Genomic DNA, 24,748 nt, shown 5'->3' with positions numbered 1-24,748 from the left:
GATTCCAGACCTTGGGGGACCTGCGGAAGCAGTGGACTGAGTCTGGAGTAGAAACATCCAGAGCCACCGTGCACAGGCGTGTGCAGGAAATGGGCTGCAGGTGCCGCATTCCCCAGGTCAAGCCACTTTTGAACCAGAAACATCAGCAGAAGTGCCTGACCTGGGCTACAGAGAAGCAGCACTGGACTGTTGCTCAGTGGTCCAAAGTACTTTTTTCGGATGAAAGCAAATTCTGCATGTCATTCGGAAATCAAGGTACTAGAGTCTGGAGGAAGACTGGGGAGAAGGAAATGCCAAAATGCCAGAAGTCCAGTGTCAAGTACCCACAGTCAGTGATGGTCTGGGGTGCCGTGTCAGCTGCTGGTGTTGGTCCACTGTGTTTTATCAAGGGCAGGGTCAATGCAGCTAGCTATCAGGAGATTTTGGAGCACTTCATGCTTCCATCTGCTGAAAAGCTTTATGGAGATGAAGATTTCATTTTTCAGCACGACCTGGCACCTGCTCACAGTGCCAAAACCACTGGTAAATGGTTTACTGACCATGGTATCACTGTGCTCAATTGGCCTGCCAACTCTCCTGACCTGAACCCCATAGAGAATCTGTGGGATATTGTGAAGAGAACGTTGAGAGACTCAAGACCCAACACTCTGGATGAGCTAAAGGCCGCTATCGAAGCATCACGGGCCTCCATAAGACCTCAGCAGTGCCACAGGCTGATTGCCTCCATGCCACGCCGCATTGAAGCAGTCATTTCTGCCAAAGGATTCCCGACCAAGTATTGAGTGCATAACTGTACATGATTATTTGAAGGTTGACGTTTTTTGTATTAAAAACACTTTTCTTTTATTGGTCGGATGAAATATGCTAATTTTGTGAGATAGGAATTTTGGGTTTTCATGAGCTGTATGCCAAAATCATCCGTATTAAGACAATAAAAGACCTGAAATATTTCAGTTAGTGTGCAATGAATCTAAAATATATGAATGTTAAATTTTCATCATTACATTATGGAAAATAATGAACTTTATCACAATATGCTAATATTTTGAGAAGGACCTGTAGAGGACTTAATGATATAATTACCTCTTTAGAAAGATTGGTTTAGAACCAGCTCTTACCAGTAAAACCCAAAGGATTATTAATGTTATCTGTATCATTGTAATGTTGGCCAGAGATTTTTAGATTTCTCAGGATTGTAGTATCATTTGATTTGTTTTTCTGTGTCTGTATCTGTGTTTATTTTCTTTGTGATTGTATTGTAATTGTATGTACAGCGCTTTGAGTGTCTCGTTACTGAAAAGCTCTATATAAATAAACTTACCTTACCTTATCTTACCTTCGACTATATTGCATAAACAAGTGTAATATTTGAATCCTAATTTCTTCCTTATGTAAATAATGGGGGAGATTTATGCACTTTTTCTAAAACAACTAAAACCCCTCTCTACTTTTGGATAAAACTAATAGAGTTCAACTTAGAGCTGGAGCATTTCATTAACAACAAAAAACACAAGTCAGAATGCATTAAATGTGTTTTCTGCTAACAGAGTTTACTGAGTGAAGAGGAAAGGAAGGATACCACACAGCACTGCATTGGACTGCAGTGTGATGGTCTGGCAACAACTGTGCGGTGATTTGGACAAACAGAAAAAGAAGACTGCAGTTATTCTTGGACCTCCACTGTCCAAACTTCCATAAAATGTTCTGGTGTTTACTGCAATTAAGAGTCAGTCCTGTTCAGAAGCTCCAGAGAGGTTCTGTAAGGACACTGACAAACTTACCCTCGCGGCAGTAATGTGCTTTTTACAGCATGGACACTGATTCTAGCCCAGACAAAATTATCACCAGAAAAGACTTTTTTCTTTTTTGTAACAATGTGTACTCAGTAAGCTTAAAATAAATAATCAGTTGCTTTTTAATTACACATTGCATGTTTTGTTCTGCTGTTCCTGCAACTCACTGCAATGTGAAATGCCAACATTGGTATTTTCAGTTGATTGGAGGATTCCATTCTAGCACAGCAAGCACAACACAAAACTGTGCAAACTTTATTGGTATGCTGATACAGCTGGCTGTTATTGGGGAATATGTGAAACCTTGCCTTTATCAAGTCAACATCCTGTGCACATTTGAGTGACATGACATGCCCTTGAGCAATGAAAGTGAACTAATATCACTTTTGAAAGTGAATTAGAAGGACATGTTCCTGAAATGACTACTTGACCTTTTGTTCCTTCAACAATCAGCCATTATGTTTACCCCCTTGATTACACATGTCAGGCAGCGATGAAAGGAGCCAGTTCCTGTCTGATGTTTTTATTCAGACAATGAATACTGTGCCAACATCGCAAACGAGTCCTGAACCAAGACTGCTTTAATCTTCTCTAATAGAAAGCAGGATGGTCACAAGGAATTGCAAAGGTAAAACAACCAAATTTTATCATATCTATTCAATGCCAGTCTGTTTATTGAGTTTGACTTTAGTTTTTCAATGATTTATCAAACTGTTCATGAACAAAAACCCTTTCAATAAATGGAAAGCTAAGCTTGTCATTCAAAAGAAAGTCCATTCTTCATCAAAATGTGTAAACCCTTGGTGTTCGTTCTAATTAAATTCCATTTAATATGAAGTTCAATAAAGTTTAGGCTTAGATCCATGACAGTACTCCATGCCATATCCACATCTATCCAGATCTCTAAAACTCTCATGGTCTGTCAGGATGTGGTGTATGAAGGACCCCAGTTGCAGACATACATGCAGGAGAAGCACGGTGAGTTGAAAAGTTAAATAAAAAATGAAAGCTTACAGTCAGGCAGAAGCAGGCATGGGTAGACTTAATATGAACAAAAACAGTCAAGGATATGGACAGGTTTGGCATGGCAAAACAGTATTCACCTGTGAGGAGTGAATGAACCTTGTGAGGAGTGAATGAACCTGACCAGTATATATACAGGGGTTGGACAATGAAACTGAAACACCTGTCATTTTAGTGTGGGAGGTTTCATGGCTAAATTGGACCAGCCTGGTAGCCAGTCTTCATTGATTGCACATTGCACCAGTAAGAGCAGAGTGTGAAGGTTCAATTAGCAGGGTAAGAGCACAGTTTTGGTCAAAATATTGAAATGCACACAACATTATGGGTGACATACTAGAGTTCAAAAGAGGACAAATTGTTGGTGCACGTCTTGCTGGCGCATCTGTGACCAAGACACCAAGTCTTTGTGATGTATCAAGACCCACGGTATCCAGGGTAATGTCAGCATACCACCAAGAAGGACGAACCACATCCAACAGAATTAACTGTGGACGCAAGAGGAAGCTGTCTGAAAGGGATGTTCGGGGTGTTTCGGAGGAGCGAGTCAGGAAAGGTTTTCCTCCACCAGTATCACATAGTGACCTGGCCACTATCCTGCAAGAAGAATGGCTTAAAATCCCTCTGACCACTGTGCAGGACTTGTATATGTCATTCCCAAGACAAATTGACGCTGTATTGGCCGCAAAAGAAGGCCCTACACCATACTAATAAATTATTGTGTTTCAGTTTCATTGTCTAACCCCTGTATATGCCACGGTGCAGGTGAAAACAAGGAGGGTGTAAACGCAGGTGGAATGAATAAGCTGATAAAAACGGCAGTGGCATGACTGGAAACACAACAGAAATACAAAGACATGCCTTGCAGAAATCCCTCATACTGAGCATGTTACATGCATGCTCAGTATGAGGGATTGCTGCAAAGTCAGCGCCAGTGACTATCCACTGTCTCTACATGCTCATCCAGAAGGAGTGAATGCTACAAATCTCTGACTCGATGCAATCTGCTGGGTTTACTTAGAAAACCTTTTTATCCAATTCGAATAAATAACTGAATCTGACTGCACTGTTCAATTGTTAGGATTAATTGGAATGTATGTACCTGACTTTTGTGAAGTGCCTTGAGACAACATGTGTTGTGAATTGGTGATATATAAATAAACGGAATTGAATTGAACTGAATAGAAATAACAGAACTAAACATGCACCATGAACAAAATACAAGAATAAGTAAGAAACTAAATCTAAGGAATAAACTATAATGCACCATCTAGAGAGCATAAACGATCAGAGACAAGACCCCCCCAAAAACCTTAAACATCTACAAATAATGACATGGTCATAGAATGTGCATCTGAAGTTACTGTGCAGGATATGCGGATCTCTAGTGACCAGCTCGCAAGTTAAATGTCATCTGTAGGAATTATGTGTGGCATTGCAGTATTCTAATAAAAGCTGGTTGAACATAGTGTTCCAGGTCAGAGCTGAAGTCTGCACATAGTTGGTCTAGGGAGAAGCATGACTCACCAGAACAGACCAGATTCAGTGTTTGCAGAATTCATTAGGACAAATGTAAGGTATATGGATTTCCTGAGGAAAGAAAGCACACTTGACAGCTCCATGGCAGTTCCCCAAAGACTTACCAAGTAGCTTTCCATATTCCTTTGGAATGACAGCATTTTGCAGATGATAAATCTTGGTCTGAATGCATGTTGCCCAATTCACATTCATATTAATGTAGTACTCCCAGTCAGTTGACGACAGTATAACTATAGTACTTTTAGTTTTCAATCTTTATGTAATTTATATTACTATGTCACATATTATTGGAATTATGGATTACTACTTTGATATTATTTGCACTTGGTAGAGTTACAGAGTTACAAGTCACCAAAATTAACTGGAATGCCCACCGAAGCCAGCATTTTGATTTGGAAAGTCAGATATTGCTCACCAACCTAAGTCTCAAAATTCAATATTATCATTTACTTACAACAGTCAACTTAGGAACTCATACTTGCTCTCATAAGCTATCTAACCAGGTTTACTGTTCTTAATACTGCTCCTTTGTAATTTTTTGGTTTTCTTTAAATGACTATATAATATTTACTGAACAATTTCAGAAATAAAATTGCTTGAAGAGGTGATGAGAAGAAATTAACTGAATGCATCTGATTTCATACGGTGTAAAGTGAAGGAGGACCAAAGTGCAGACAGAAACTGAGGAGCAACATGGTCAGTTTGAAAGATTAAATAAGAACACAATGAAAATCTACAGGGGTTGGACAATAAAACTGAAACACCTGGTTTTAGACCACAATAATTTATTAGTATGATGTAGGGCCTCCTTTTGCAGCCAATACAGTGTCAATTTGTATTGGGAATGACATATACAAGTCCTGCACAATGGTCAGAGGGATTTTAAGCCATTCTTCTTGCAGGATAGTGGCCAGGTCACAACGTGATACTAATGGAGGAAAACGTTTCCTGACTTGCTCCTCCAAAACACCCCAAAGTGGCTCAATAAAATTTAGATCTGGTGACTGTGCAGGCCATGGGAGATGTTCAACTTCACTTTCATGTTCATCAAACCAATCTTTCACCAGTCTTGCTGTGTGTATTGGTACATTGTCATCCTGATACACGGCACCGCCTTCAGGATACAATGTTTGAACCATTGGATGCACATGGTCCTCAAGAATGGTTCGGTAGTCCTTGGCAGTGACGCGCCCATCTAGCACAAGTATTGGACCAAGGGAATGCCATGATATGGCATCCCAAACCATCACTGATCCACCCCCATGCTTCACTCTGGTCATGCAACAGTCTGGGTGGTACGCTTCTTTGGGGCTTCTCCACACCGTAACTCTCCCGGATGTGGGGAAAACAGTAAAGGTGGACTCATCAGAGAACAATACATGTTTCACATTGTCCACAGCCCAAGATTTGCACTCCTTGCACCATTGAAACCGACGTTTGGCATTGGCATGAGTGACCAAAGGTTTGCCTATAGCAGCCCGGCCGTGTATATTGACCCTGTGGAGCTCCTGACGGACAGTTCTGGTGGAAACAGGAGAGTTGAGGTGCACATTTAATTTGCCGTGATTTGGGCAGCCGTGGTTTTATGTTTTTTGGATACAATCCGGGTTAGCACCCGAACATCCCTTTCAGACAGCTTCCTCTTGCGTCCACAGTTAATCCTGTTGGATGTGGTTCATCCTTCTTGGTGGTATGCTGACATTACCCTGGATACCGTGGCTCTTGATACATCACAAAGACTGGCTGTCTTGGTCACAGATGCGCCAGCAAGACGTGCACCAACAATTTGTCCTCTTTTGAACTCTGGTATGTCACCCATAATGCTGTGTGCATTTCAATATTTTGAGCAAAACTGTGCTCTTACCCTGCTAATTGAACCTTCACACTCTGCTCTTACTGGTGCAATGTGCAATCAATGAAGACTGGCTACCAGGCTGGTCCAATTTAGCCATGAAACCTCCCACACTAAAATGACAGGTGTTTCAGTTTTATTGTCAAACCCCTGTACATTGAATGCATACAGAAAGCCGACCATAGACCAGGGCAGGTGTAACGAAAGAAACCAGCACAAAACAATAAAAGCCATGGAGCTTAAATGCTAAGGAGAAGTGGAGAGTGACACTGAGACCAAATGAGTCTAATAAGAGGGATGCAGATCAAATGGGGAGAATACAGAGCAGGAACACTGAGGGAAGCAGACAATTAACACAGAGAGAAAACAAGAGAGCCGAACCAAGCACAAAAGGATCTACAAACCCAAAGGGAAAAAGAGTTATACTAACGTAAGAGTCTAATCCAAAATCCACAGAGAGCAAAACACAAGAAATGAGAAAGAAACTCAACAGAAAAGAATGAACTGAATATGGCAAGACCATAACAACAATAATAAGCAACCTAGAAATGATCACAATAAAAATAAAATGAAAACCAAAGTACCAACACAAATGAATCAGGACATCTTGAGCTTGAGAGGGATTCAGACTTTCTGATTCACAGATAAAGTTAAACAGTTTTTATCAGTTTCCTGACTAATTTCTGTGGAGAAACTATGTCATTTCTATAAATCCCTTTAAATCTTTAAAACTTAGTATTTTAGAAATTGCATCTATTATAGTTAAAACTGGATTGTATCTGTAAGCATTGTGCTGTACCCAAAAACAAGTTATGGATGATACCATATTTCTATCATCTGTGTTTACTATAGTTTACAATATGATTGACAGGTCGCCAGACACACAGACTCATACACGAGAGCAATTTAGACAAACCAATTCACCTAAGATGCATGTTTTTAAACTATCTGAGAGAGCAGGATTACTGTGAGAGAACTCATACGGGGAGAACATAGAAACACCATGCAGAAAGTTACATAAAGAAAGCTGAATTGTTTAAGTCCTGGGATTTGAACCCAGGACCAGGTATGCTGCAATTCAAATCCAGGATCTTCTCCCTGCAAGGCAACAGGTCTAACAATGGTTCCAGCCTGCAGTCCATATCAAAGGCCTAAATATATGTTCTCTCTGCGCAATACCGCCATCGTGTGGACACTGGTGATCAATGCGTGGAAAACGTACTAATTTTCCAGTTATTTGTGTTGAACGTTACGGTAATATTACTTTATTCGTAGATTTTTCTTAAAGCAGCTACCGTAACAGCCATTTTTTCTCTCCCAATGGCACGCATAACCGTGATTAGTACTTAAAAAATGCAACCACCTGAAATAAATACCACATTTCTGCAAATGAAGATGATGCGCAGTAGCACCGAGTAGCTACATGCAAAATAACTAGAGCGCAATATTAAATGCGCTCATTTTAATTCGGTTACATAACGCTATGATAGTCGATAGCTTTTTTAAAAATCAAACAAAGTAAGCTTTTACACTCTGTATTTCACGGCTTAAACGACATCGTAAACGAAGGAGAAATTCAAAACCAGCGACTATGTCACCGGATGTCACTGCTGTGAAAAGCCTGGACCGGTCTTTGTGAAGGACTTCAGCAGGAAGTGCCTTCCGCTGTGGAAGTGAAGGGCTGCCATTTTACCGAGCTTACGGTAAGAAAACTTAACTCATGTTGGATGGTTAGCTGGCTGCCACACGGTCACTGCTGCACTCTGCGAGCAATGTACTGTAGAATCAGTTTGTGCAACAGCCTACATATAAACTCATTTGGTGCCGAGTGTTAGCTTTAGATCCAATGTAGCCACCTTACCCTCTCTCTGCGATGCTAGTGCTAGCATTTACTTTGAGCAGCAGTCAATGGTGTCAACTCAGAGTGGATTATGAGGGAAATTAATGTTTTCTCTTGTGAAGATGCATCTTACAGCGTGAGAAACGACATGTCAGCTGAGGTCGCTCAATAAGCATCTGAGTTTAATGAAATATTAGGTAACCTTTTACACTTTAAGGCAAGACTGTTGCCTAACCGGGTCTATGTTGTACATGTAAAAGGATGTGCAAAAGTAATTAAACCATCCTTAAAATGTGCCATCCTTCGAATGAGTCTGATTTCAAAGTTTTTCTTTGGAGTGTATGTGTCTTTCCATTTGTTTTTTGTGTTTTACAGTATGGTATGCAATGTGTGCATAAACATTTAAAAAGTGGAAGAGTTCAAGACTAAAGAAATGGTGCATCAAGCATGATCAATTTAAAATTTGTGTCTGTAACAAATAGCAAAAAGACCAAACAGAACCCGAAAGATATAATGCCTTACAAAGTATTCATACCCTTTAGATTTATTTTCACATCTTGCTATATCACAACCCTACTCTTCAACTTATTTTATATACATTTTATGCGGTAGATTAACTCAAGGTAGTCTGTAATTGCGAGGCAAATGTGTAAGAAAAATGATGCATGGTCTTTTTTTACAAATAAAAGTCAGAAAAGTGTGACAAGCATTTATATTTAGTCAATACTTTGTTGAACCAATGTTCACTTTAATTTCACCTGCAGGTCTTGTGGGGTATTTCTCTAGCGTTGCACATCAAGACACTGAAATGTTTTTTTGTTTTGTTTTTGCAAGATTATCTCAAGCTCAGTCATAGAGAGACGAAGAGCATCTGTCAACAGCAATCTGTAAGACTCGCCACAGATTCCAAACTGCATTTAGGTCATCTTGCTTTCTTGCCCTGAATTTTCCTCCATCCATCGATCCACCAACTCTGGACCGGCTTTCTGATCCCTGCTACAGCAAAGCAACCCCTCAGCATGAGGCCATGTTTAACCATCAGGATGGTGTGTTCAGGGTGATATTTTCTATTCTCTAAAATAAAAAAAATAAAAACAAGTCCTTTACAGAACAGCTGGATTAATACTGAGAGTAGATTCTGTACAAGTGGACTCTGTTTTCTATTGAGGTGACTTTTACATGCAGTTAGTTGAACAGAGTTGTAATTAGTGGTGTCAGGGGAAAGGGGTCTGAATACATATGGATTTATAGGGATATTAACTATTTAAACCAGACCGTTAAAGTAATAATCCAGTTTATTTTTTCATAAAGTTGTTTATAGCTCTGGATCAGTATTATGTGGTCTATCGAAAGAGTAAATAACAGCTCATGTCACGAGAAAAACTTTGATGTTCTTTTAAAAAGTGTAAATGATAATTGCTCATTACTATTTTCACTGAGCTAAAGTCTGATTCATCGAAAGCAAATGTAGAGAAATAAGGGACTCAGAACATTTCAACAGTGCTGTTTAACATTTAAATTAGATGATGTGTGGAAGATGATGCCCCTAAAAAAAAAATCTCCCTATTATTTTAATGCTTTGACATCACGGCCGTTTCCCCAAAACCGACCGAATATGATTGTCCTCATTCCCCTGATAAATCACTTGAAAGTTTGGCTCTACTATTTTTCATATTGTCTTTCAAGCTGAAGAAATTTCAAATTAAGTGCAAACATTGCAGAGAAAATACTCGCTGCAGAAGCCCCCAATCAGGTCACTGCCATAATGACCCATTGGGGGACATACATCAGATCTGATAGAACACCTTTACAGTAACTACATGTCATCTGTTTGTGTTTTCAATTTTTCCGGGTCTCTGTTCAGCACCAGGAGCGATAAATGGGGATCAAAGTGATCCAGCTCACCTCAAAGTCCCACCATGAAAACCTTCTGGCTTCCCTGCATCACATGAGGATGCAGGGACAACTGTGTGACATAACGGTGCAGGTGGACTACCTGGGAGATGTGGAGGAGTTTCAGGCCCACCAGCTGATTCTGGCTGCGTCCAGTGGATACTTCCAGAAGATTCTCCTGTCTCAGGATGCAAACCAAGCTAAGTTGCTGCTCTCAAACATGCGCTCGAGCGATTTCTCGAAGTATCTGGAGTTTGTCTACACTGGTAAAATAGAGGTCGCCAGGAACAAGATTGGCGACGTTCAAGAAGTGGCGCGATTATTAAATTGTGAGAGTTTGTCGGTGGTTTGCAGTGATGCCTTGAGTGCTGGAGTTCTGGAAAGGCCCAAAAGGAAAACCTGTGGCTCCAAAGTCAAAGATGGAGGTGAATTACATGGTGCTGAGAAAGAGAAAGTTGAAGCAAAGACGCAACATCTGAAGCGTCAGCTCTCTCCACCGAGCCCTGAGAAACAAGACGGTAAAAAAAAGGTAAAAACTGTTCAAAGGAAAACAACAAAGCAAGGAAGAAAGCTGAAACTGAAGCTGGCGGGCCGTAAAGTGCTCCAGAGGCGCTTGCGTTACTCTTCGAAAGAGGATCCCAAGGATAAAAACCAAACGAATGAGTCTGAGGAAAGAATTGAAGAAGAATCCGGACCAGAGAATGAAGAAGACATAAACGAGGAGAATGAGGTGCAAGACAATGTTCAGGGCGGAGCCTCTGATGAATTGCATGATTGGGACTTTGAAGAAGATGCACAGAGTAATGATCCTCAAGATCCGTTATTTATGGAGGAGGAGGAGGATGACGACGAAGATGAGGAAGGAGAGTTTGAAGAGAATGTTAAAAGGCTCTCCAAGGCCCAGTTCAGCTGTAACAAGTGCCAGCGGACTTTTCATTATGAGAAGAGCTACTTGAAGCACATCAGGTAACTTGATAGTTCTCCTGTGTTTTATTAACTGTCGCTAAGGTTCCTCATGGTGTAGATGACAAGTTAAGTTGTTCTCTTGCCCAGCACGTACCACGGTGTGAAAGCACACGTCATCCACCGCTGTGAGACGTGCATGCAGACCTTCGCAAACGGCAGCAATCTGAAGATCCACGAGAAGCATGTGCACAGCAACGAGAGGCTTTTCGCCTGCGATTCCTGCACGAAGACCTTCAAACGGAAGAAGGATGTCGTGCGCCACAAAAGACAGGTGAGGAGTTAGGAAACCCATCACACCCTGTTTTTCTGAAAGTCACGAGGTTGTCTGCGTGAACAGCTGAACATCCCTGCTGCATCTCAGGTACATGAAAGAAATATGAGGCACGTGTGCTCCGAATGTGGGAAGTCCCTCAGCTCCAAAGCCGCCTTGTTGCTGCACGAGAGGACGCACACGGGCATGAAGCCGTATGAGTGCACCGTCTGCGGGGCCAGGTTTACACAGAACTCTGCCCTCAAGATGCACCACAGGTAGCAGGTTTGAGCTTTGTTCAGCTCTTATGTGGGATTTTAGCCTAAAGATGCCGTTTCTGTATATCTTTGCTTTGTAATTTAAAGATCCTTGCCGATATTTCAACGTTTCCACATTTTGTCTTGTTACAACTGCAATCTTATGTATTTTATTCTGATTTTATGTGATGGACCCTACACAAAGTAGCACCTACTTCAGCCCCCTTTACATACCCCCAAAGCAAATTCAAAGAGAAGCCAAATGCCTTCAGAAGTCACCTCATTAGTAAATGGAGCCCAACTATGGGTAACTTAATCTCAGCATAAATACAGCCATTCTCTAAAGGACTCATAGGCTTGTTAGAAACCACGAGGGAACAAACAGCAGCATGAAGCATGAACACCAAGGAGCACAGCAGAGACAGGGAGAAAGGTATAGAGAAGAAAAACCACTCACAGCTCACAGAGGACTGTTCAAATGTACTGCGTCATTTCTACCAAGCCATATCCATTTATCTAAATGGACAGGCCAAGGAGGGAGAACATTAATTATGGAAGCTGCCAGGAGGCCTGTGGTTGCTCTGGATGAGCTGCACAGATCAGCTGCTCAGGTGGGAGAATCTGTTGATAGGTCAACTATTAGTTTTGCCCTCCCTAAATCTGGCCTTTAATGGAAATATGGCATGAAGAAAGCCATGAGAAAAGTTTGTTTGTTACAAGTCATGTGGGACACAGCACACCCATGAAAGAGAACATTCCTGAGCCATGGTTTCCTGTCGCCATGACAAAACATGGTAGTGGCAGTATCATGCTGTGGGGATGTTCTTCAGGGACAGGGAAACTGATCATTGAGGTGAAGATGAATGGAGCTATATACAGGGCAATCCTGGAAGGAAACCTGTTTCTCACAGTTCCTAAATACAGAGCTAGAATAGAACTGTTCAGATCAAAGCATATTCATGTGTTAGAATGGCCCAGTCAAAGTCCAGCCCTAACTCTGATTGTGAGTAATCTGTTGAGAGTAAAAAAGTGTAAAGATCTTTCTCCAAGGTTTTGATTTAGGGCATCAGATTAGTTTTGCAAGGCACTACAGGATGTAACCACTGTTGGTTGTTTTTATTTTATACTATGGCACGTGCGTATATAAATAATAATAAGTATAATAATAAGTGTGTTTATATGTGTGTAGGACTCACACAGGAGAGAAGCCATTTGCATGTGATCAGTGTGACGCCCGGTTCTCTCAGAAGCATATGCTGGCTTATCATAAGAGGTCACACACGGGTAAAACAACCATGTTTCCTGGTTTAAACCTTATTCAAAATGAGTTTGAACAAAGACAGCCGACTAACCAAACTCTATTGGTTTAGGAGAAAAACCTTTCATGTGCGAGTCCTGTGGGAAAAGCTTCGCGTCCAAAGAGTACCTGAGGCATCATTCCAACATCCACACAGGCTCTAAGCCATACAAGTGTGAGCACTGTGGTAGAGGCTTCGCCCAGAGGAACTCTCTCAATCAGCATTTAAAAATTCATACGGGTAATGTTATTTACGCACATTTTAGTATAAGCAGTTGTTTTTGTGCACTCTGATTTTTATTTATTTATTTTTATTGAATTTGCTGCTTAGGTGAGCGTCCGTACAGCTGTAAAGTCTGTGATAAACACTTCACCCAGCTCAATGCGCTCCAGAGGCACCAGCGGATTCATACAGGAGAGAAGCCCTACATGTGTGGGCTCTGTAAACGCACCTTCACTGACAAATCCACCCTGCGCAGGCACACCATGGTGAGTAGGGATTCTCTCCCAAAATGCCAAATAAAGTATCTGTTTAAGAAAAGGAACATTCATTGTTTTATTGGGGTTGTTTAAACAGATCCATGGTTCGGATACTCCGTGGAAAACCTACCTGGTTGTCCTGGAGGGAAACGTGGAGGAGAAGAAGCCCAAGTCTCCTACAAAAGAAAAGACAGAAAAGGGAGGGACCGAGGAAAAATTGAGCACAACTACCAAAAGTTCTAGTTCTGCAGGTGCTGGGACTGTGATTCCAAGTTCTGCTAATGATGCAAGCAAAACCAGCACAGAAACAGTGGTGATTCCATCTGAGACGGTTACTCTCCCAGCTGACTGGGCCAGTCACGGAACCATCGCTCTGGTTAGCCACGGGGGTGTCGGCGCTATTGCAGTTATCCACACTGAGGTCCCACCTGGGACGCAGATTCAGCCCATCGTGGCCACCAGCAGCACAGGCGCTATTTCATTAGATGGTTCGGCCATCGCAGTCCCCTTTTCTATACCAGTATCAGTAGCTCAGGCGCTGACCTCTGAGGGTCCTTCCAGCTCTCTGTCTGTTCCCACCCTCTCTGTCCCTGTTTCTGAGACCTTGTTGGCTTCAGTGTCAGACATCTCAACTGTCTCTGCAACATCTTTGCTTGAAGCAGCTGCCACACAGACCGTTTTTGCTCCAGCTTCCCTCTCCGGGACTGATACATTACACCCCGACATAGAGACTGTGATCGTTGGGGATGAGGTTTGTAGAACGGAGCAGAGAGCAGATGAAGCAGAAACCACCAAAGATCAAAATGAAGTGTAGAAGAAACTTTCTCGACTTTCTGATCAAGGTTTTTGTGGCACATCGCTGTTCACACAGCATCAATGACAGGTAAAACGGTGCAGCTAACATTGCTTCTTCTCTTCCTCTCCACTGATCCTTAGAGATCTTCACTAACAACCAAAATGGAACTATGTACAAACAATCTATTGTTACTTGATGCATCATTTTTAGGTTTTGCAACCATCTGATGAATCGTAGTCATGATTTTCAGGCCAGTGTTTAATAATCATAAATATGATCTGAGTTTGTCATTTAACTGTCACATTGAACTGCATTGAAAACAAAATGCTATCGACTTGTATTTTGTTGTGATTACTATACTAGCTATAAAACATGGTTTTAACTTGTATATTACTACTGCATACATGAGAATTAGGATTACTGTGTCCATTAAATTTATCAGGCAAATCTGATTCTGTGTGCTTTACTGCCTGCAGTTTACATCCTCTAATATCTCATTCTAATTTGGGGCATTTGTGTATTTGATCTGTTCTTTATGGTGGGTGGGCTGGGCTGGCAATACAACAAATAACTAATGACTTAAAAGCACAAATTGGGTGTACAGGAATTTATTGTGGATTTCTTAAAATTCACACAAGGTCAACTTAATATATAAAGAAGCTCCAGATATATGTACACCCTCACTAGTTTGGATAAAAGCCTTTTAGGAGCTGAAGAGAAACCAGATGCCATTGTAGCCATCAACAAGCTGCTCCTCTTAGCAGAATGGGTGGAGCTCATTTAAATTGTGTCCCAGACCTAAGCATAACCCATACATTTTCAGAGGGCTTGAGATCCGGGCCATTCCAGAAGCTAAACGACGTTCTGCTTCATCTCTAAAACCATTTATGTGTGTTTGGGATCATTCTCTGGTTGAAACACTTAATTGCGTCGACGTTTCAACCGTCTAGCTGTTGACTTGAAGTTGAAGAAGCTTGCTTTCCATCAATATCCCATCAATTATCTGGAATGCACTTAACTGCAAAACATACCCTTAGCATGATGCTACCACCACCATGCTTGACAGTTGGTTCCTGTGTTCTCTGGTTTTGAAAGCCTCACCATCCATATATTGTACTTGTTACTGTGACCATATCGCATATTATTTGTCTAGTCTAACTACGAAACAGTTCTTTGGTTTGTCAAAGTGAGAAATTTCTGTCAAGCTTAAAGAAGACGCCTTCGTCTATGTTAATGTACTCATTTCACTGCAGACAGGGACTCAGTTGTTCCAACATCATCCAGTTTATGTCAGACTTGAAGCCTTGATGGTTCCTGGACATCTTAGCAAGCCTCCGTTTGTCCGAGGTCACACTTTGGGTCACATAAAAACCGGTTCTGGAATGGATAAGCTTAAAATTAATACAACGATCGCAGCGATCAAGAGTGCATATCAGGAGTGATGGGAGCTGCAGGTTTGGAATTTAAATTAAAAAGAAAAAGTTTCACACAAGCTCACAAACACCCCAGTATTGAATTTATTGTTTTTATTTTTAATTTAAACAGGCATACATTTCATGTCCACGGCCCATTGTTCTGAATGGAAGGTGAGTACAGAGTTTCTGATTCCTTTTGTAAAACCTTTGGTGTTGCTAACACTAGTGAATCTACACCACACAATGACATGCTAAGCAACTGGTTGTTTGGAAGGTGCACTACATCAAAAAACACATTCAAGCAACTTTTAACGTACATAACCCAAGATTACCGCCCTAGAAATAAAGAGTAAAGGGCGTCGTGTCAGTTCTCTTTAATTAAAAGGAATGCTTTTTACATTTAAACCATAAATCTTACAGCAAACACATCCTAGAGTTTTAATAAAAGTAATAAAATCATGATTTAATTTGTTCAGATATAAATATATAACAGTCAACACTTGTGCATATTGTTGCCACGTTTCAAGAGTAGTCGCTCCATATGGTGGAAAAAAAAACATACTGAGAGCATGGATTTCATTATCGGTTTCAACTAACATAACATAACAAACTGGCCCATTGCATAACTAAAACAGGTTTACACATTGAACTGAGTAAAAAAAAAAAAAACCCAAAGCGTCTGACTAATAAAAGGTATAAAACATGCAGAGCCTCCTGTCAGCACTAGCGTTAGATTCTGAAACCCCTCAGGGAGGATTTCAGCTGAAAAAGGTGTGCAGCAATCCTCTAATCAGAGGTGAGGGCGAGAGGATTTACATTCTGACTGGGTTTGGATAAGCTTGTAACAAAAACAGAATCTAGTGCTTCTTACAACAGTGAGCAGTGGGAAAAAAAGTTGAAAAATGTCAGCAAACACTCCCCTCCTGGTGCGACAATGGCGAGGGAAGTGTGAAAGAGTGCACTGCAAGGTGTGTTTGTGTGCACGTGTGTGTGAAAGCATGCGTGATGAAACTGTTCCCTCCATGCTGCATTCCCACCCATGGATTTCTTTCATTTCAGATCCCCTTCATCACCCTGGATGGTCTTTTTGATGCGCAATAGGAGGGTGGTGTGCCACTGGTCCAGACGGGAGATCGAGTCAAACTCCTTCACCTGCAAACAGGTGGACATGAGTCACACAATGAGCTACAGTGCTTTCTAAAAGTATTCCCACCCCTTGAAAATGTTCACGTCACTAGGGCTGCAACTAACGATTATTTTGCGAAGGATTAATCTGTTGACTCTTTTTTTGATTAACAGAACAATATTCAGATAGTCAAAAGGCTCTTATTAGCAGATTTATTTTTACAGAATTTGAACCAGGTGAAACTAAAGCTACTTGAGGACTTCTGGACAGGGCATATTTACACACAGGTTTTCATCCTAAACTCAAAAGGTATACATTTTTGTACAGTTTTGGCCTAATTTCTGCTCTGAGTGGGTTGTTCTTTCAGCAAATGGCATGGTTTAGAGTCTGTATACACCAGTTAACAATTATTCAATTATTCAATTAGTTAACAACTATTTCAATAATCGATTAATCACGATTAATATGATTGTTTCAGCCCTAGTTGTCACGTTACAACCACAAACCTATGTATTCTATTGGGATTTTATGTGACAAGCCTACACAAAGTAACAACAACTGAGTAATGGAAAGAAATCGTTAAAAACATTATATCCAAATATTTTACAAATAAAAATCTGAAAGGTGTGGCATGCATTTGCTGTGTGGCAGCATCATGCTGTGGGGGTGCTTTTCTACTGCAGGGACAAGAAAACTGGTCAGAGTTAATGTGAAGTGAAATAAAAGGCAACCCTTGAAAAAAACCTATTAGAAGCAGCAAAAGACCGAGGGCTTGTCCACACGTAGGCGGATATCTGGGAAAACGAATAACTTTTTATGCGTTTTGGCCTTTCATCAACACAAACTCCGTTTTATATCACTAAAAACGAATAATTCTGAAAACTCCGACGAAAGTGGAGATTTATAAAAACTCCCTTTTTAAGCCTGCGTGTGTCCATGATCAAACAGACTTTTACGGTTCGGTGCAAATATTGCGGCGCTGACGTCAAATGTGCGACCATTGTTAATAGACTCGGCCGTACAGTGGAGTAAAAATGAATGATGAACGATTCCCAATCGACACTATCTTGTGTTTTATCAGCTTTATATTCTAAAACTGTGTTTATAAGAAGTAAACAACTTTTTCTGTCCACACAAGCGAACCTCCTGGCGTATTTCAGCAGGGTGGTTTGGATGAAAACTTTTCTGAAAAACCTCTCGTGTGTACGATATTTTTAAAAACGATGTAGGAGAGATATTCATTTTTTGAATACCCTGCTACGTGTGTAAAAGGCCTGAGACTGGGATATAGGTTCACCTTCCAGTTGGATCCCAATCCTAAACAGACAGCCAGAGCTGGTTTAGATCAAAGCTTATTAGAATGGCCAAGTCAGTCTTCATCCCATGTGACTGAGTTTTACAAATATAAATGCCAAAACGTAAGCATCTAAATGTACAAATCTGATACAGGACTGATATCTTGAAACTGGAGGTTGTGATTGTAACATGACATGAATACGTTTGCAACTCAGTATTTAACAGATTAAAATAGGGCATAAGAAGACTTACTGCTTCTGTGAAGGCCTCACTGTTCTGTTCCTCATGAGCCTCAAGAAGTTTCTGTTTACACAAACAAAGGAGTAAGTTACAGTCAGAGAAAGAACAGATCAAGGGGGAACCTTCAGTGGTTAACTCAGGTACCTTCAACAACTTGCATTCTCTGGAGTCTGAGAAAGCAGGGAACATCTCCTCATATTTTTCAACAGCAATCTGTTAAGCAGAACATGTTAAAAAGTCCTCCTCAGCAGCACAAACCCAAATCCTTACCCAACGTTAGACGTTTGGACTAACCTTGGCGTTGAGCTCGTCAACAATGAAATGACACAGGGATGCTTTAAAAAAATACTCTTTGGCGCTGTATTTCAGCAGCGGGTTGTCCATCGTGTTAGCTCCAACCTTGATAACAGTCAGATCATGTAAGATGAATCAGAATATGAGGGGTTGTTGACAACAAGTAAGCAAAGAATATGAAGTACACACCTGCTCATAGATCTCTATGGCCTTCTGGTATTGTTCCAGCTGAGCACAGTAAGATCCCACTTTCAGCAGACATTTGTTTGCAGAACTAAAGCGAGACATCACCAATAAATTATTAAGTCTATATAATAACACAGCCTGTGAATGTACGGTAGTAAAATCGGTTGTTTATGTTGACTGCTTGGTTAAAACTTTATCCAGAGCTAAAGGGAATGGAGATGTACCAAAGGAAGCTGAAGTAAATAAAATGAAAAACTGCTGCAATCTCCTCCCTGAGCTGGAAGATGTTCAGCAGAACACAGAAAGTCTGTCAGGCTGCCCTGTTCTAACAAAGGAACAATGAATGGTACTAAAAATGGTGACATTGTTATGGTTGTAGGGGTCTGCTCTGTAAATTCCACGATGCTGTTCCAGGTCAACTCGAGATACGAGCCTTCCATGAACCAGAGCAAACATGGTGTTCTAGGAAATATGGAAGCAGCCTGAGAGGTGCTGTACTCAGTAACATATCCCAATGATTGTTCATCTCATGTTTTTATGACTGTAACAAACACCCAACAGATGTTAAGGCACCAATGTTTGAAAAAACAAAACAAAATCGACAGAAGAATCTTATAAATTGTAGTCTTTGTTTTTAAAAATGCGGGGTTCCTTCACATGGGTTGTGTCAAAAGTCTGGATGGATGGATGGATAATTAACAGATTGATGCCACTTTCAGGGAATTGGATAGGGATACTAATAAAATATAAATATTTTCCATACTCTATTGTTTGTTCCACTTATCCAGATCTGGAAAATAAATCAAATGTCTTGTTTTTCCAGACTACGTAGAAATCCTGAGTATATGCTGTCTTACTGAAGGATTCAGGATTAACGTAATGCAGGGTTAAAACAGGTTCCATGACAAGAAGCAGTACCTGTTTGACTCCTCTCCTTTGTAGTAGTCTGCTGCTTGTTCATAATGAGCAATAGCCTTTCCAGAAAAAAAAAATAACACATCTTACAAATTTTGCTAAAATAAAAACATTTACAGCCAAAGTATTAAAATGGCTGGTTGCACACAGCCTCTGACTGTATTACCTTTTCGATATCAACCAGCTCAGACTCATAGACTTCTGCGATACTGATGTGATGTTTGGCAGCAATGGTAAATCTTCCCTGGAGGAAGAGGAGGACAAAAAAATCATTACTGACTGGATCTATTAACAGACGGCAAACAGATCAATAAACATGTTGTGTTCCATGTTTAATTTAGGGCCCCATCAGGTGGTAGGCTGCGACTTTGCAGTTAAAAACATCACACATTGTGAAATTAAAAGCAAAAGCAATAACTTCCTGATTTGTGGCACAGAAAATAATTAAACTGTGAAAAAGGTTTTATGTATAAATATCTGTAACCTTGCAGGTGATTGCATGTACAGCACTATTTACTCAAAGGAAATTACACCTGACATCCAGAGATCTAAATGTCAAATGTATGGAAATGTATGGATATGAAGCAGAACACAGATGATCGTATTCTAAGTGCATCTTACCATGTCTGTGTATATATCGATGGCAGCATTTAAACACTTGATTGCCTCTTAGCAGCACAGAGGAAAGAGGAGGGAACAGTTAGACGTTAGCTATTTACTCTGAATGATAATGTATCTATGTGGAATAATATATCATATGAATGAAATGGGTTGAATAATAGAGAATCAGATATTGATTATTAATTAGAGGTTCCTTACCCTTTTGGTTTTGAAATATGTACAATTTTATCACAAAATAATAATTATTATTATCATGATTATTTGGAATTTTCAATTTTAGATAAATGTGACATTAAAACCAATGTTTGCAAAGTCCATTTGGACTTTTCACAACATCAATGTTGGTTTTTAATCGATTAAATTAACAGAGCACACTTCTAAGGACCTCTGATGCTCATTGAGCTGAAAAAAAATAAATAAATTACTAAAGCATCTCTAAAATGGTTGGAGTCCACCAGTTCGGGCTCACAGACCATTATTACCATCCCAAGCAGTGATCAAACAATGAGGTTCTTCTGTAAGAAGCTGAAGACAACCACTGTTTACATATTCTAACTGCATTCCACTCCTGTTCTGTCAGATGTTATGTGCCAAAGGGTTGAAGATAAACAAAATCAGCCCCAGCATCATTCTAAAAATATATTTTTCGTTCACTAGTTTCATTTTGACCATAATGAAGCAAACAAACAAAAGGAATAATACATGCAAGTCAGGGAAAAACCTTTGACTATTTTAGAGAGGAAATCTGGATATATCAACATGAGAACATCAGGATAACAAAAACTAATAGCATTTATCGCTACAAAAGTTAGGTTTTTATATCTTGATATGATGTAAAGAGTGTAAGAGTTCATCATGGGGATGCAGAGTCAGAATAGATAAAACAGTCAATTTTAGCAGGTTTATCTCGATGTCCACATTTGTATGTATTTGCATCTCGATGCAGTCTTACCATTAGGGTCAGACTTCTTGTAAGCATTTCCTGCATCAATAAAACTGGTGGCACAGTCATGTTTGTTCTGCAGCTGCATGTGCAGACGGGCAGCCTTGCAGAAAGCATTTCCAGCAGCTGAAAAAAAGAATAAGAGCAAAAAAACATGTGTTCAAACTGATGCACTCAATTACACTTTGACCTAGGCATGTGGTTTCTTATTTTTTAGCTAGAGGAATACCACATGTACACTGCTCAAAAAACTAAAGGGAACACTCAAATAACACATCCTAGACCTGATTGAATGAGATATTCTCATTGAATACTTGATGTCCTTAAAACAAGTCAAAATGAGGCTCAGTATTGTGTGTGGCCTCCATGTTCCTGTATGACATCCCTACAACGCCTGAGCATGCTCCTGATGAGACAGCAGATGGTCTCCTGAGGGATCTCCTCCCAGACCTGGACTAAAGCATCCACCAACTCCTGGTGCAACATGACGTTGGTGGATGGAGCGAGACATGATGTCCCAGATGTGCTCAATCAGATTCAGGTCTGGGGAACAGGCGGGCCAGTCCATAGCTTCAATGTCTTCATCTTGCAGGAACTGCTGACACACTCCAGCCACATGAGGTCTAGCATTGTCCTGCATTAGGAGGAACCCAGGGCCAACCGCACCAGCATATGGTCTCACAAGGGGTCTGAGGATCTCATCTCGGTACCTAATGGCAGTCAGACTACCTCTGGCGAGCACATGGAGGGCCATGCGGCCCTCCAAAGAAATACCACCCCACACCATTACTGACCCACTGCCAAACTGGTCATGCTGAAGGATGTTGCAGGCAGCAGATCGTTCTCTACGGTGTCTCCAGACTCTGTCACATCTGTCACATGTGCTCAGTGTGAACCTGCTTTCATCTGTGAAGAGCACAGGGCACCAGTGGTGAATTTGCCAGTCCTGGTGTTCTCTGGCAAATGCCAAGCGTCCTGCACGGTGTTGGGCTGTGACCACAACCCCCATTTGTGGACGTCGGGCCCTCATACCATCCTCATGGAGTCGGTGTCTAACCATTTGTGCAGACACATGCACATTAGTGGCCTGCTGGAGGTCATTTTGCAGGGCTCTGGCAGTGCTCCTCCTGTTCCTCCTTGCACAAAGGTGGAGGTAGCGGTCCTGCTGCTGGGTTGTTGCCCTCCTACGGCCTCCTCCATGTCTCCTGGTGTACTGGCCTGTCTCCTGGTAGCGCCTCCAGGCTCTGGACACTATGCTGACAGACACAGCAAACCTTCTTGCCACAGCTCGCATTGATGTGCCATCCTGGATGAGCTGCACTACCTGAGCCACTTGTGAGGTTTGTAGAGTCCGTCTCATGCTACCACGAGTGTGAAAGCACCACCAACATTCAAAAGTGACCAAAACATCAGCCAGAAATCATAGGTACTGAGAAGTGGTCTGTGGTCCCCACCTGCAGAACCACTCCTTTATTGAGTGTCTTGCTAATCACCAAAGATTTCCCCCTGTTGTCTATTTCATTTGAACAACATCATGTGAAATTGATTGTCAATCAGTGTTGCTTCCTAAGAGGACAGTTTGATTTCACAGAAGTTTGATTTACTTGGAGTTATATTGTGTTGTTTAAGTGTTCCCTTTATTTTTTGGAGCAGTGTATAATTATAGCATATAAAATGAGATCTCACACCATTCAAAAGAATGTAAAAATTGTTAGGTTTGGACATCCATTTACCGCTCCAGTTCTTGACCATCTTGAACATGTTGGCAGCTCTGCAGTACATCTCACATGCCTCCTCTACTTTGTGATGTCCTCTAGGGAAATAAAAAATAAGAAGGAAACTCTTGTTGTAAATATTCTTACAATTTGTATGCAGGCAGCGAGGAGCAATTTCAGGTTTGGAAATGTATTTAGATAGTCTACACCCCTCTATAGAAGCAATATATTGTCAAACCTGGCCCCGGGGAAGGTCTATGTACTTGTAAAATCACTCGGGTCATTAAATCAAGGCAGAGGGTTACAAAGAGAGTATTAAGGCAGTCAAACATTATGGTAGATGAAAGCTACAATACAATACCTTGCAAACATCTCCATACAACCGGAACTTTTTAAAATATTTTGTCAAATTAGAACCACAAGCTTTAATATGTTTCATTGGGTATTTATGGGAAAGATCAACAGAAAGTAGCACAAAGTTGTCAGCTTCTAACCTGTTTTCTTCCAGGATTGCCTTGTCTTTAACTTTATCCATTTTCCCAACAAATCTGACCAGCTTCCCTGGCCCTGCTGTAGACAGCAGTCCCATAGCATTGTGCTCCCTCTCTGGTACGTCACTGTCGAGATGCTTCATTCAGGGTGAAGCGTTATGTCTCCCCTCACACATAGTGTTTTTGTATATAGGCCAAAAAGTTACATTTTATAGAGCACCCTTCTTTCTGAACATCCTACATGACTTCTTCTAGCCACTCTTCCACAAAGGCCAGATTTGTGGAGTGTAAGACTAACAGTTGTTGCAACAGATTCTCCCACCTGATCAATTGACCTCTGCAGCTCCTCCACAGTTACTATACGAATCTTGTCTGCTTCTCTGATTAAGGCTCTTCTTACCTGACCTATCAGCTTAAATGGTAGTCATTTCTTTGTAGTTTTGCTTCAGGTATCGTTTCATAACTTAAACCTGCTTTAAATTTCTTCACAACTTTACCCCTAACCTCTATGGTGTGGTGACTTTTCAAGGTAATTGGTGGCCCTTAGGGGTATTAGAGTAAAGGGGATGAATGCAAATCAATTTGTTTCTTTAAAAACGCTTTAAAAACCGTGGTATTGTTTTGTTTTTATACCATTTAACAATTACACACACATCTGTAAGAGAATCTGCTCTTGTGCAGAGTTAAGTCTCTAAAACACCTTTAGGGATTAACACACATTTTGGTAAATCAATTACTCAGAAGTACAGGTCCGATTATCTGCGGATTACATTTCGCAGGAACAGATTTTTTCATATAAATTTAGGACACTTTTTCCTCATTTAGACGCATTTTTATTTAAACATAACTGATAATGTAGCCAGAAGCTACTTAAAAGTGAACTTCAGTCATCTATTAGTTTTTTTTAAACAACTTGTTTAAATAATAGATAATAGTAGAGAATATTGCAACTGAAATATAGCACAGTGTAACCCTCTGAGGCTGCATGAACAGTCTGCTGAGCCGACTCTAATGGAAACTCTGGCTTTTCTGCTTTGTTTACACTGATAACAGCTCATTTAACTCACTGATTTACAGTGCTTTTTACAACTAGTGTCATGTTTCATCTTCCTGGTTGAATATTAAAATGAATTAGTACAATATTTCGCTGCTAATATTATAACCTGGCCTTACAGAAGGTTAAAGGTACATCTGGGCTTCGTGCCAAGTTTGCTGCTGACATTTGACGGTCGCTAGCTGGTCTTTGGTGCAGTGCTGTCTTACCCTCCAAACATCCCTCCCAAAAAGGAGCCGGAAGACTTGACTTTTTTGTCAGCGTCGGCCATTAGCTGAATAGCTTCCTTCTCTTTCCCGGAGTTGTCCATTTCTTTAGCGTATTTGGAGAAAGCTTGCAGCCGCAGGAAGAATTAAAAATACCCGCAGAGGATTCAGTTGTGTACAGTAAGGATTACAGTCGATTTAGCGTAGGCGTAACCCAGCTTGTGGCTTTAGGAAACGGGCATCATGGGAGCTTGAGTTTTTTC

At 40.8% G+C, this 24,748-nt stretch overlaps 2 protein-coding genes across 4 annotated transcripts; one reads left to right on the top strand and one right to left on the bottom strand.

The window, feature by feature from the left end:
- Window positions 1–7,660: 7,660 nt before the first annotated feature.
- Window positions 7,661–14,435, top strand: gzf1 (GDNF-inducible zinc finger protein 1). Of its 2 annotated transcripts, XM_047388947.1 has the most exons (9): window positions 7,661–7,907; window positions 8,879–9,090; window positions 9,909–10,903; window positions 10,991–11,174; window positions 11,265–11,431; window positions 12,600–12,694; window positions 12,781–12,948; window positions 13,039–13,196; window positions 13,285–14,435. In XM_047388947.1, the coding sequence occupies exons 3-9, from the start codon at window positions 9,924–9,926 to the stop codon at window positions 13,999–14,001; spliced, it is 2,469 nt and encodes an 822-aa protein (XP_047244903.1). In that variant the 5' UTR covers window positions 7,661–7,907; window positions 8,879–9,090; window positions 9,909–9,923; the 3' UTR covers window positions 14,002–14,435. The 2 variants fall into 2 exon arrangements, with proteins under 2 accessions (XP_047244903.1, XP_047244904.1); XM_047388948.1 differs by lacking the exon at window positions 8,879–9,090.
- A 1,059-nt stretch (window positions 14,436–15,494) lies between these two features.
- On the bottom strand, window positions 15,495–24,698 carry napbb (N-ethylmaleimide-sensitive factor attachment protein, beta b). 2 transcript variants are annotated; one of them, XM_047388969.1, is made up of 11 exons: window positions 24,489–24,698; window positions 22,753–22,832; window positions 21,029–21,145; window positions 20,077–20,123; window positions 19,622–19,699; window positions 19,459–19,514; window positions 18,544–18,628; window positions 18,355–18,459; window positions 18,205–18,273; window positions 18,073–18,123; window positions 15,495–16,550 (listed from the first exon to the last, which is right to left on the bottom strand). In XM_047388969.1, the coding sequence occupies exons 1-11, from the start codon at window positions 24,587–24,589 to the stop codon at window positions 16,449–16,451; spliced, it is 891 nt and encodes a 296-aa protein (XP_047244925.1). In that variant the 5' UTR covers window positions 24,590–24,698; the 3' UTR covers window positions 15,495–16,448. The 2 variants fall into 2 exon arrangements, with proteins under 2 accessions (XP_047244925.1, XP_047244926.1); XM_047388970.1 differs by lacking the exons at window positions 20,077–20,123; window positions 22,753–22,832; window positions 24,489–24,698 and having other exon boundaries at window positions 21,029–21,136.
- Between the last annotated feature and the right edge of the window lie 50 nt (window positions 24,699–24,748).

The sequence above is a fragment of the Girardinichthys multiradiatus genome, chromosome 15 (genome assembly GCF_021462225.1).
Source record: "Girardinichthys multiradiatus isolate DD_20200921_A chromosome 15, DD_fGirMul_XY1, whole genome shotgun sequence".
NCBI classification, from domain to species: domain Eukaryota; kingdom Metazoa; phylum Chordata; class Actinopteri; order Cyprinodontiformes; family Goodeidae; genus Girardinichthys; species Girardinichthys multiradiatus.
Note: the sequence above shows the minus strand (reverse complement) of the source record. Positions and strands in the feature narration are given on the sequence as shown.